This window comes from Uloborus diversus, chromosome 2, assembly GCF_026930045.1.
Source record: "Uloborus diversus isolate 005 chromosome 2, Udiv.v.3.1, whole genome shotgun sequence".
Taxonomy (NCBI): Eukaryota; Metazoa; Arthropoda; class Arachnida; order Araneae; family Uloboridae; genus Uloborus; species Uloborus diversus.
Genome location: NC_072732.1, coordinates 217,013,784 through 217,026,194, shown reverse-complemented (window position 1 = coordinate 217,026,194; position 12,411 = coordinate 217,013,784). Strand labels below are relative to the sequence as shown.

At 31.1% G+C, this 12,411-nt stretch overlaps 1 protein-coding gene across 1 annotated transcript in view; it reads right to left on the bottom strand.

Moving 5' to 3' along the window:
• LOC129216808 (integrator complex subunit 11-like) overlaps positions 1-12,411 on the bottom strand; it is a 34,197-nt gene that overhangs the window by 9,897 nt on the left and 11,889 nt on the right. Inside the window, exons 6-10 of the mRNA XM_054851025.1 lie at positions 12,351-12,404; positions 9,024-9,146; positions 8,241-8,330; positions 5,970-6,132; positions 2,218-2,334 (exon numbers count right to left, since the gene is read on the bottom strand). Coding sequence (XP_054707000.1) covers positions 2,218-2,334; positions 5,970-6,132; positions 8,241-8,330; positions 9,024-9,146; positions 12,351-12,404 — 547 coding nt within the window. The remainder of the gene's footprint in view (positions 1-2,217; positions 2,335-5,969; positions 6,133-8,240; positions 8,331-9,023; positions 9,147-12,350; positions 12,405-12,411) is intronic.

The window sequence follows — 12,411 nt, the reverse complement described above, 5'->3', positions numbered from 1 at the left end:
ATTTTAAGAACATTTTACCTAGCAAATTATCACGACGTGAAACAGTAAATTACAGAATTATCATAATGTGAAACCCTAACATGGGTGAGCCATTTAACAAAGCAAATTGGGGAGAAATTCATCATCCATTATTTGTTAATAGACAGGCGAACCAAATGACTTTTTAATTTTCTACTACAGGCAAAGCTGTGCAGGTACCACTAGTGATCAATATAATGAAAAGAGATGAATAATGAAATCCTATTTCATCTGGGACAGAGGAGGTGCTACCGTATTTTTCAGTGCACAGACCATAATTTTTAACCTCAAAAATGAGATGAATCTTGTATTGAAGAAGGAGAGAAAAGAAATTGATGCCAAGGAAGAGTCAGGGGACAGTAATGTAAGTTTTGTAGATTAACAAAAAATCAGTTTTGCTTTTTATGATTGAAAATTACTCAAGATGTTATGTATGATTTCAAAAGTTTTTTTTTAAACTGAAAAATGTATTAAAACTGAAGTGTGCAATGTGCATGCATGGATAAAATATCTTATCTACAAAAAATGCACTAAATTTCATGTTGTAACCTCATGCAACATTTTGTGACCTGATGCATCAAATCAAAATATTGAGATCATTTTTTCTAAAATTAGATTTTTATTTTGAATCTTTAAAATGAAATAAAATCACTGATAAGAAGGATTGTGAAGCTTTGAGATTTAATATAAGAGCCAGACCAACTAGATGAAACTTTTTTAATGGCTGAATGAAGAGTTTAATCAAAGAAAGAAAACAAAGTGAAACTGAAATCGACTGAAATGTTAACTTTCGAAATTGAATCATTATTTTGTGCTAAAATTACAACTTATATTGTGATTCATACCTAGTGCTGAATTAAACTATCATTTTACAAAATGAAAAATTCTGTTTTTCAGTTTTTAAAGTTTCAGAAACAAACACTGCGGTATAAATAAAAACATAGCAGCTTTTTTTTTTTTTTTTTTTTAATTTAAAAAGTAGTAAAATGACTGCTAATATTTTAGCATAATTTTTAAAAATACTAAACATTTTGATTTTTTTTATATTTTACATTTTTTAGAACAGAGAAGTGTTTTCAAAATTTATTCGCTACTTCTTCAAAACCAGGATTAAAATAAATATAGTAATAATAAATGAACAAGTAATAACAAAATGAAATCAAATAATAATAATAATAATAATAAAGGTTATTCATATTCAATGAGAAAGTTAGGAATTAAATCATTTATAACATTTTACTCAATCAGAGATGAAAGCAGCACATGAAATATTTAAAATCATAGTAGCAAGAATTATTTTGTGAGATTTTCCTCAATCAATGCCTTCAGGGGGTATTCTAGTCTAGAAATTCCAAAAAATCAATTCCCCCCCCCCCCCCTTCATATTATCAGAGTTTAGACCTTTAAGAATAAGTTTCTAAGAGGATTTATGGAAATTCAAATTATTTTTGGAGTTACAGTTAATTTTGTTAAAATAAACTCTTTTGCTGAATTGAGACTGCAAAATTTAAAAGCATTTTCTCGAAAATAGTTTTTTTGATACCGTTGACAAGATCTCATGTTCTAATACACCGATTTAATTGAAATTTGGTACAGACTTTCTTAGTACTGTCAAAATTGTCCCCAGGTATGGGTTTTTGAAATTTTTTATTTTTATTATTTTAAAAAAAATTCAAAAGTTCAAAAAAGGAGCCAAAGAATAAACTTTTTTTTTTCAAAAAGACGCCATTTTGTGAAAAAAAAACAAAAAACAAATCGGCTACGTCTAGACAGTTCTACATCCTTGTTTAATAAGAATTAACCTTGACTTTATATTTCAGATAATCTGGAGGATTGGAATCACGTCAACCAGGAGACTCCCCCTTTTTTTAGAGTCCCCACTTTGCCAGTCTCCTAGAACTACAATTTTGAATTTTTTTTTCAACTATTATGCATTTTTATACATTTAAAGTATTAATAAAAAACATAAAAATGGATAGTGAACTGAAATGGATAGTGAATGGAAAAAACAGCAGCTAGTGAACTTAGCTGCTGCTTTTTTTCCTATTATGCCTGTAAAATCACCTTAAGATTAAGCCTCTAGAAAGAATACCCCTTTAAATAATTGAAAATTTAATTAAAAGAATAAAAATTAATCAGAAACAAATTATGCGAAAAAATTAATCAAAACTTTGCTTGGATTTATGAAAATTCACTCACTGGCGTCCCGAGAGTAGATCTGCTTCTTGAGGAGGTCGAGAGAAACATCGACGGGAACGGTGATTGGGGTCTCGAAGGAGACTGTCTCGCCATTGGCCGGCATCAGACATTCCTTTCCTGCAAAAGGAGAGCAACACTTTTCAAGCTGATGACAAACAAGAGTACCACTAATGTGTCATTTTTAGCAAAATAAGGGCCATGATCAGCACACACACTTATTAATATCCCTTTTAAAATGTCTCCTTCCGCTTCTTAATAATCCTTCTAATTTGAATCAGATTAGATCCATGAGTTCATAATCATGGTGAAGAGGATATAATGACCAGCTTCTGCTAGTGCAAAGCACCCTGAGTACACAAAGATAGAAAGCTGACTGAGCATTAACTGTACCTTAAAACATCAAAACCTTAATTTAGATTAAGTGCCAATAACTTAATTGAGGCAGTGAGAAGCAAAGGGATTCAAGTGGCAAAATCCAAAACTTGGAGATGACCAGTACACATGGTAGGTGAACCTCTCCTCTGTCTTGGGGCAAGAGATGGTACTAGTAGCCCTGGTAGTTGCTGCTATACAGCATGATTTGGGAAAAAAAAATCAATGAAAGCCTAACTAGGATGTTATCTTTCAACGCATTTTACTTAAAACTTGAAAATGTCCACTTACATCCCTTTGCTTCTCACTGCCTCAATTTATAACTACATGTTCTGAATAAAATTGCTGAAGTCTTGAAATACAGTAGGCGCCGCTTAATGTGATCACTTTGGGACAGTTATAATTTGATAACAATAACAGACTGATAACAATAACCGAAAAGAATCCAGGAGCACCTTTTCTTTACAACTGCAAATGAAAATTACAATGACTCTACTAAACGCAGCTTTAAATTAAGAATTACGAAATCAGCAGAATAGAAATAGCCGAGTCATGAAAGTAAAATTAAAATATGAAATTTTTAAAACCATAGTAATAGGTGAAATAAAATATGCTCATTTGCGTCTGCATCCTTTTCTCTGATATTAGTAAACCAGTTTCAAAGCAGATTCAATTCACCATCTTTTCCATCCCGGTTCCGCTTGTTATTTAAATTTTCATTTAGCTGCGCTTTGTTTTCAATCTCATCACAATTTTTTAGAACTTACTAAGTAATGGCCGAGAAATTTTTAGCTGTGCTGCAATATCCCTTTAACTCAACATGGGTAAATTGTCAAAGCCTCTTAAAGTTTTAATTTCTTCATTGACAATTAAATCATTGCGCTTTTCCTCTAAGGATAAAATGTTTGACCGTTTAGAGTGAAGTTTTTAAAGTAACTGGACAAGGAGAAAAATTCTTCTGCTTTACTGATAGAAGGGTACTTGTTTTCTCAGGAGCTACATTAATCCTTCCAAAGTGGGAGAAAATCACCACCTCCACAACAAAGCACAGACATCTACAGTGACAGAAGTTTTGCTTGTTAAAGTGAATAGCATCTTTAGGTGGGTCTATGGTCACTGAGAACAAACTTCCTGTTGTTTCCTTCCTAGAAAAAGTTTACATTGCAATGGGATATCACAAAATGCCATCTAGAACGTTAGTGATGTCAGAGTTTACCTTAGTATTTCTGTTGATTGAGGAACAAAAACATGGTAAAAATTGGAAGTTTATGAAAAAGTGATAACAATAAACGAAGACACTGATTACAATATCCAACTTTTTTTTAACACATATTGATATACAAGTGTTCCGGGACTTCCCGATTCTGATAACATTAAGCGAATGATAACATTAACCGTGATCACATTAAGCGGTGCCTACTGTATAAATATAGATGAAGGTAAAAATAGTGTTACATAAACCTTAATTAATCCACAGGATTTTCATGTCAATTTCAGGAAATTATTGCGATCAAAAGGCTAATTTAAACTCACCTCTAGTACTTAATTTTTATCTTCGGCAAAACTTTCAAACAAAGTCTTTGAAATCTTAAAATATAAATATAGGTGGAAGAGCCAAAAAATGAAATTTTTGTTTAAAATGAATTTTTAGACTTTTCTACACATATAAAGTATGTTAAATACAGAAAAATGTGCTTTCAAATTTAAAGAAGAAGTGTAGGTCTAAAAATCAGTAAATGCTGTAGATTTAATTCAGTAAATAATGTAGATTCAAAAATCAGGTTTCAACTAGTCCGGTTTTGGTGACCATGCAAGGTTTAATGTCAATGGAAAGGAGAGATAAGAAATAGGAATGTCTATATTTAGATTTAGAACTTGTTAAAATAAAATGTGTGCATTCATCATCATTATTAGTTCATCATCGGCAAAAACAGTTTTCATTTTTTGAATGTGTGAAAGGCTGAGGATAATCTGTCCCGCAGATAATCTGGAGTTTACTGTTTGTATATATGCAGATACAGATGCCATAACAGAACTTGTTACAATTAACTCAAGGACAGCAAAAACGAATATTTTGGCTGCCCATACGTTTGAACGTAATAAGTTACTGAAAAACTTATAAACAAAAATTCATGTTTGACTAAAAGGGAAATTTTGAAATTTGAGTGTTTTTTTTTTTTTTTCCATTTCTACAACACTCAGGGCCGGATTTAGGGGAGGGCAGGCGGGGTTACTGCCCCGGGGCCTCCACAACAAAGGGGTCCCCACAATAAAATTTTTATAAACTATCCTAACTTTCACGGGTCAGCAAATTTTACATTTTTTCTCCCAGACTTTTTTTTTTTTGTATTTCTACAAAGAGTGCTTGCACAAAAATAATATTATTATAGATATATCAGAAAGCGCTGATTGCAAGTATCCATTTACTATCAATTTTTTATTTGATCCAGCATTTCAGTGGCAATACACATTTTTTTATTAATTTAATTTGTAATTTGTACCTATGAGTCAGTTTTACAAATAACATCCAACATAATAACCAATCAATATCAATACATATGTGTTTTATTTTTATAACATTAAGTTAACAGATTTCGCAAATGATTGTAAATATCATATGAAAATAGCCTTAAAAGTACATCACTTTTAAAATGAAATGTATGTTTAGATATAAATAAGAAACAGTAATTTTAAGTCTATAAATTATAAAAATAATAATATAAAAAATAAATTGCAGTAACTTCAGGATGTATTTACTATTAAAGTGCTGATCGAATATATTGGATATATACATATATATCAAAATATTCGGATGTATATCAAAGTATAGGATATTTTCGAAAATATGATCTTTTTGAACCCTGATTAGGGGCCTCCACTCCTTCGTTACCCCAGGGCCTCCACACTTCTAAATCCGGCCCTGACAACACTTCCCTTACTTTGCACATAGAAGTAAAAAAGAGAGAGAAATCATTAAGGAAAAGAAAACAGACAATCTTTTTTTTTTTTTAAAGAAAATCTGTCACTTGATAGTTATACTATTATTTATTGGTCTTTAGTTCATAATTTTTTCCACTAATTTAAAATTTTGGAAATTCAAACAAGCTTTCGAAAATTGTGCACCACTGTCTAGTACTAATTCTATGTAGCCTCAGTACTGCGACAATTAATCTAAAACCTTTAATATCAAGACTCCAAATAAAATTTCAGCAACTTTCTTTTTTTTTTTTGTAATAACTATAAAAAAAATTCACTACAATTTAATTTCAATGTATCATCCCCTCAGAGCAACAGTAAGATATCTTAGTGTTATTCCTGGGATTAGATGTCTTAGTGTTGCTTTGAGACGACGATATTCTTACATGTGTATGATTTCTTACCCAGTTCTTGGGTGATCTTCTTCTTAAGGAACTCCATCTTAGAGGCTTCCCCGTGAACCAGCATCACCTTGGAAGGCTCGCAGTGCTGAATCAGCTGCATGATGCCCTTTGCATCGGCATGTGCAGAAAATGACATGTACTGTACAGACATTTTTACTTCAACCTGAAAGCATGAATAATATAGTAGAGGCACAGAAAAATTTAGATTTGTGGACATTGCGTCTGTTGAGAGAAGTGACAACAAAATTCTTTGTAAAGTTTAATGTCATCTTACAACAAGTGAAGGGCACAAAAGTTTTCTCTCGGCAGTGTTGTTCAATATTTTGAAAATAAATTTTTAAATGAGGCATTGAGAAGCAAAGGGATGTAAGCGGACATTTTCAAGTTTTGAACAAAACGCGTATAAAGATTATGTCATAGGCAGGCTTTCATTGAATTTTTTCCCAAACTCATGCTTTGCAGCAGCACCTACCAGGGCTACTAGTACCATCTCTTGCCCCAAGACAGAGGAGAGGTTCACCTACCATGTGTACTGGTTATTCTCCAAGTTTTGGATTTTGCCACTTGCATCCCTTTACTTCTCACTACCTCAAATAATAAAATATTTTTAAAATATTTTGTTCATACAATGTGAGTAAATAAAACTAATAAAACCATATATCAGTGAAACAAGGGGCATAACATTGAAACTTTCACCAGGCACCATAAAAATTCTTTAGATGTTTCTTGTTATACGATTGCAAAGACTTCCACATCCAATTTTACTTATTTTGTATGTGCCACCAATTTGGTAGTTTTAACTTGGATAAAATAGGTAACACTTAACTAGAGATTTAAATATTTGACTTTAAAAGAAACAGAAGTAAAACATTAGGAGTTAAGTCCCCCCCCCCCCCAAAAAAAAAAAAACTTATAAGTTAGATTAAAAATATGCACCAAAGTTTTGTTTACGTGTTAGTGATAAACAAAAAAAATTATACCAGGTATTTCTTTAGTATCTTATTAACTGTCATCATTTTGAAACTTTCATAAATTGCTTGTTGTGCATCAAATGAGTATAATACATAAACTGAAACACTAGTAACAATTTAGGGAAACCTCCCATGCTTAGTAAAATTTTGCGAGCAAAATAAATCATAAAACCTTAAATGGGTAATATTAATTTAAGTTAAATAGTGAATTAAAAATAATAATAACTTCAAAATCTGATGGATTATATCATTTTTTTAAACTTTACTATATTTGCATTGTGTGATCTGATTGTTAACTTTATCTATTGGAATGCTTATATCATTATACATTTTAATTTGATATTGTTTTCTGCTGACAAAATATTTTATATCAGCTTCTCTTGTATTTTAGCTAAATTTTTACTAGGTTCTTTTCATTTTGCATTGCAAATAAAGCTCCTGAAATTTTTGCTATTTTTACCAACCAAAAAAAAAAAAAAAAAAAAAGATGGATGAATTGACATAAATGTGGAAGAAATATTAATCAAGTATGAAGGTAAGTATATTTTAAAAATGTTATGGTGAAAAATTATTTAAGGTACAGTCGACACAGCTTTTTTTTTGGGGGGGGGGGGGGGGAGGGGATCACAAATAAAATAATCCCCTGTATAAAAACATAACCATTTGGTACCGATAAGTTCCTCCTAGATATATTGTGAAAGCTTTTTGCATAATAAAATAACTTAACTTGCTTGGTTTGTTGCACTTAAAAAAAAAAAAAAAATCCATTTTGCTAGTTCAAAAACAGAAGGGGGAGAAAAAGAAGAGAAAAGTTTCTGAAAAAGAACGATTTGAGTTTATATCATATATGATTTTAAAAAAAGAATAAATAAATAACTAATGTTTAATAAAACGAGCACAAATGAGGCAGTGAGAAGCAAAAGGATGAAAGTGGCAAAATTAAAAATTTGGAGATAACCAGTACACATGGTAGGTGAACATCTCCTCTGTCTGGGGCAAGAGATTGTACTAGTAGCCCTGGTAGGTTCCGGTATGCAGCTTGATTTATAAAAAAATTTCAATGAAAGCCTACCTAGGATCTGATCTTTAAACGCGATTTACTCAAAACTTCAAAATGTCCACTTGCATCCCTTTGTTTCTCACTGCCTCAAATAGCTATGAATAAACAGATCACCATAAAAGGTTTAATTCTTTGTAAAAGTCAAAAACAAAACAAAACAAAAAAAGATTTTGAATAAAAAATGAATCAAAACTTATGCCATAAGTACATGAGCGTTAGAGTTAAGGATTTCCTACTCACAATTTGCCTGTTTTCAAATTCAATCTTCTTGGCTCCACTGATGACCTTGTGACCGACGGTTCCCGCCACACAATATCCGGGCATAATGAGCTGCAAGATCAGATAACATTTTCATGGTCTAGTAAATATGAAAGCATTGGATAGCAAGCAGTTAAGGAGAAATGAGAAATTACATTGGAAAAATATTGGATGAGAAATGTTCACATTTAATATCTAACCTCAATAAGACATTTATTTAGTTACATAAAAAGCTTCAGTTATGTACAGGAAGTTTCTAAAAATAGTGCCCATACATACAAGCATCAAAAAACTTAAAATCAATCTATAAAGCAGAAGAAACCTGAAGTCAAAGCACAGCTTTAGAAAGTAACACCTAATTGTGAGTAGTGTACCGCATCATTAATTTTTCATTTAACACTAAAAAAAAAAACTTTTTAGATAATGAATAATTTTCTGATATGTTCTTCATTCGTTGTGCCTTTAAAATTTTAAAACAATGAACAAATAATTAAATAAAATAATAAGTCTTATCATTTACAAGAAAAATACAAGTTTTCATAAAATCACAAGAGATTTTCAAACTAAGTATTTTCTATCAATTATTGAAGAAATTTGATAGCAGAGAAAAGCTTTAAAAGCCCAAACAATTTTGACAAATTCAAGGACTTAAATATCAATTTCCAAAAAAGGTCATTCAATGACCTCAAGAACCCTGGTTGCATCATAATTGATGAACAGATGCACAGATCTCATTGAAAAATAAAAATACTCACAAGTACATACCATGTTGTTTTCGTTTGGGGCCCACTTCCTGAAAATTTGAACGGAGAGGCCAGAGTGCAGCATGCCTGGTGTGGCAAACACTACCATGGGACCAGGGTTGTCTATGTAGGCACGATCAAAGGGCTGTGGAATGAAAAAGAGGGCATTTGTGAATAAGGTGTCATTCAAATACAATCAGATTCTCATTTCTCAAACTGTGGGTTGTGACCTATTGGTGAACCACCGGTCCCTTTTCTGTAGGCCCTAACATTCCAATGACCTATTAGATATGAAGTGAGAGAGTTGATTTATAACTGACTTTAATTTCTAGAACTATTCCAGAATAGACAACCAATAATCTAACCTGAAGATAAATTTTGTCATTGGCCACTTGGTAATGTAATGACTCTTTGACGATTAAATAAAATGCCTAACCAGGGTTGGATACAGAGTAGCATTTTAGGGGGGGGGGGGGGGGGGATCATGCTGAAAAGTATAGAGTTATAGGTATGGAAATTTTTTTGGAACTGTTTGGGTGTCCATAAAAAGTCCCAAATCTGCCCCTGGTAGAGCTTAGTTAATTTCAGAAGCAATCAAAGGAAATATTATTTCAAATAATATTTACTTCAACAAATAAGTAATACATTTAAAAGATTAAACCAAACATTTCCATTTTATTAATAAAGTATTTGAATACAATGAGTCATAATATATTTTCACGCTTTTCTACATCCTTCTATTTTGTACGCAACACCCTCCCCTTGCATCCGCCCCTGTGATTAACCATTATTACTTCTATCCCCGTAAACTAATTTCCAGTGTCAGAAACTCACAGTACTTTTTAGTTTGGAAACCAATATAAAAACTTGTGATCAACATTTCCAGTTCATCAACTCACAAGAAAAATAAATTCCTAATTGATAAAAAAAATGACAACTAAATTTGGTCACCAGCAACGAAAAATTTTAATAATTCAGGTCTGCCATAGAAGTTATCATCAGCTTGCATTTGGTTGTCTTAGCAGCACAATGGGAGAAATAGCTGACCAACAACGCAGGTAAATATTTGAGTTATTGCTTATTGCTCCGGGGATAACTGCTTAAAAAGAGGGAAAGAAAAAAATAAAAATTTTTGCTCCAAGAAATTTGACAATTATACTTTCCCCAGGGTTCGCCGATATATATCAGTCGATATACGTCATGATATATATCACGATATATATCCAATATTTATTTTGAAAATATCACAATATTTTGATATTTATTTTTTCAACTATGGTATTTTAAATAAAAAGTATATTAATCATGGTATATTAATCAAAGTTAAATTATTTTTTATAATAATTTATTATAAAAAATACCCAAAAAGGTATGTTCTATATTTTTATGATGTATAATACATCAATAATATAACAAAGTAAAATAATATTCCATTTTTACTAGTATTTTATACTCATAAAATTATTAGTAATGAAACAATTTTAACTCAAATTAAAAGTGCCTAATTAAATGTTAAATATTGCTCAGAAAAAAAAAAAAGAAAATGTCTTATGACTGTACACGAAATAAAGCATATTATTTATTTCTGAATCATAACTGTAAAAATAGCTCACAGAAGAAAAATGAGTAAAACAGCTAATGCTAAATTAACTCCATTAAAATTGATAGAATTGTAAAATGAAATATTAGATACAGTGAAACCTGTGTAAGTTGACCACTCGCGGTGCAGTACTTTGGCGGTCAACTTAGACAGGTGGTCAACTTATAAAGGGCGGGAATGATTTTTATTTTATTTTTTGTCATTTCTTGCACCATGTATTTTTTTTTTTTTTTTTTTTTTTTTAAGGAATTCACCCTTACTTTTTCTGTTCAACTCACATTTATTGTTTAACATTATTGAAAGTGAAACAATAATTAAAAATACAATTCAAATAATTTTGTTACTTTTTCCTGGTTTTTTACTATATTAGACACTGTAGTTTTAGAAATTCCATATATGCCAGCTAATTTTCTCTGGCTTTCTCCATTTTCAATTAATTTTAATATTTCATACTTTTTATTAATCTCAAGTTCAACTAACTTTCTTTTTGAAGCCTTTTTATGCAAAAATTATAGTACAAAGAGCAACAAGTTCGACTCTCCCAGTTCATAAAGGCAAAAATAAAATATCCTATCTCTTAATCCCTTGCACCAGAAACATGTAACTTTACTCATTAGCAGCCCCAAATCTGCGTACCCGCAGTGCAAGAGACCCGCGTCCTTAAAGGGGCTAACGGCCCTAGAAATTGAAGAAAAATAGAAGAAAAAAAACTAGCACTAAGACTTATTCACTTTAGTAATAGACACTTTTGGCCACTAGGGAGAGGCCCTACATATTTTATTGCAGAAGCCCCTAAATGTATAGATTTGGGCCTGCTCTTTTTAGCACAATTCCTGTGTTGTCACAACATATTGCAACTGAAAGAAAAAACTTTGAACTTTTCTACTGACACCGATTTTCATTGAACAGAGTACAAAAAGCTATCTCAAATAGAACAACAAATGAAAAACAAGTTTGGAGAACAAAGAGCAGCATAAGCTTTATGATGCTGTTTAGTTAGTAAAATGCTAGTCTGTCATCAAAGCATTAAATAATTCTTGGAAAGCTATCAAAAAATAATAATGATATTAAATAAATAAATAAATAATAAAATAAAATAGTTTTCTGAAGAAAGTTTAATAAAATAAACCAAGTGGTCAACTTACAAAGGGTTTTTTACAACGCTCCAAACCAAATTTGGTGTACTTTAGTGGTCAAGATAGACAGGTGGTCAAGATAGAGAGGTGGTCAAGTTATAGAGGTTTTCCTTCATTGTATGAGATAGAACTAATTCCGTTCCTGACAAAAGCGGTCAACATAGGCAGGTGGTCAACTTACAAGGGTGGTCAACTTTACAGGTTTTACTGTATTGACTTAAAAATAATGAAAGAAACATTAATTTTAAGTTTACATATTGTAGCAATAAAGCAAGAAAATAAAGAGTGATTTGAGGATGCATTAACTATTTTGAAGACTTTAGTTTGTGCTCTAACTGAAAGTATCGGATATATATCAAAATATCCGATATATATCAAAATATCGGACATTTTCGAAAATATCATGATATTTCCTGGCTTTCCCTAAGTTAAAATGTGCAAACTGTGGTAAAAAAAAAATAATTAAAATTGATGGTTATCAAGAAATTACTAATTTCTATTACAATAACTTATTAGTCTGAAAATAAATATTTTTACTTTTTTCTAATTGAAAGAAACTGAAAAGTTTAGTTTAAAATACTTTTCCTAGATAAATACAAGAGCACAAACTAACCTTTATGTGCTTGAAGTCAAACATATTCCTGTGAACGAAGGTCTGTTTTATTTTCTGGTTT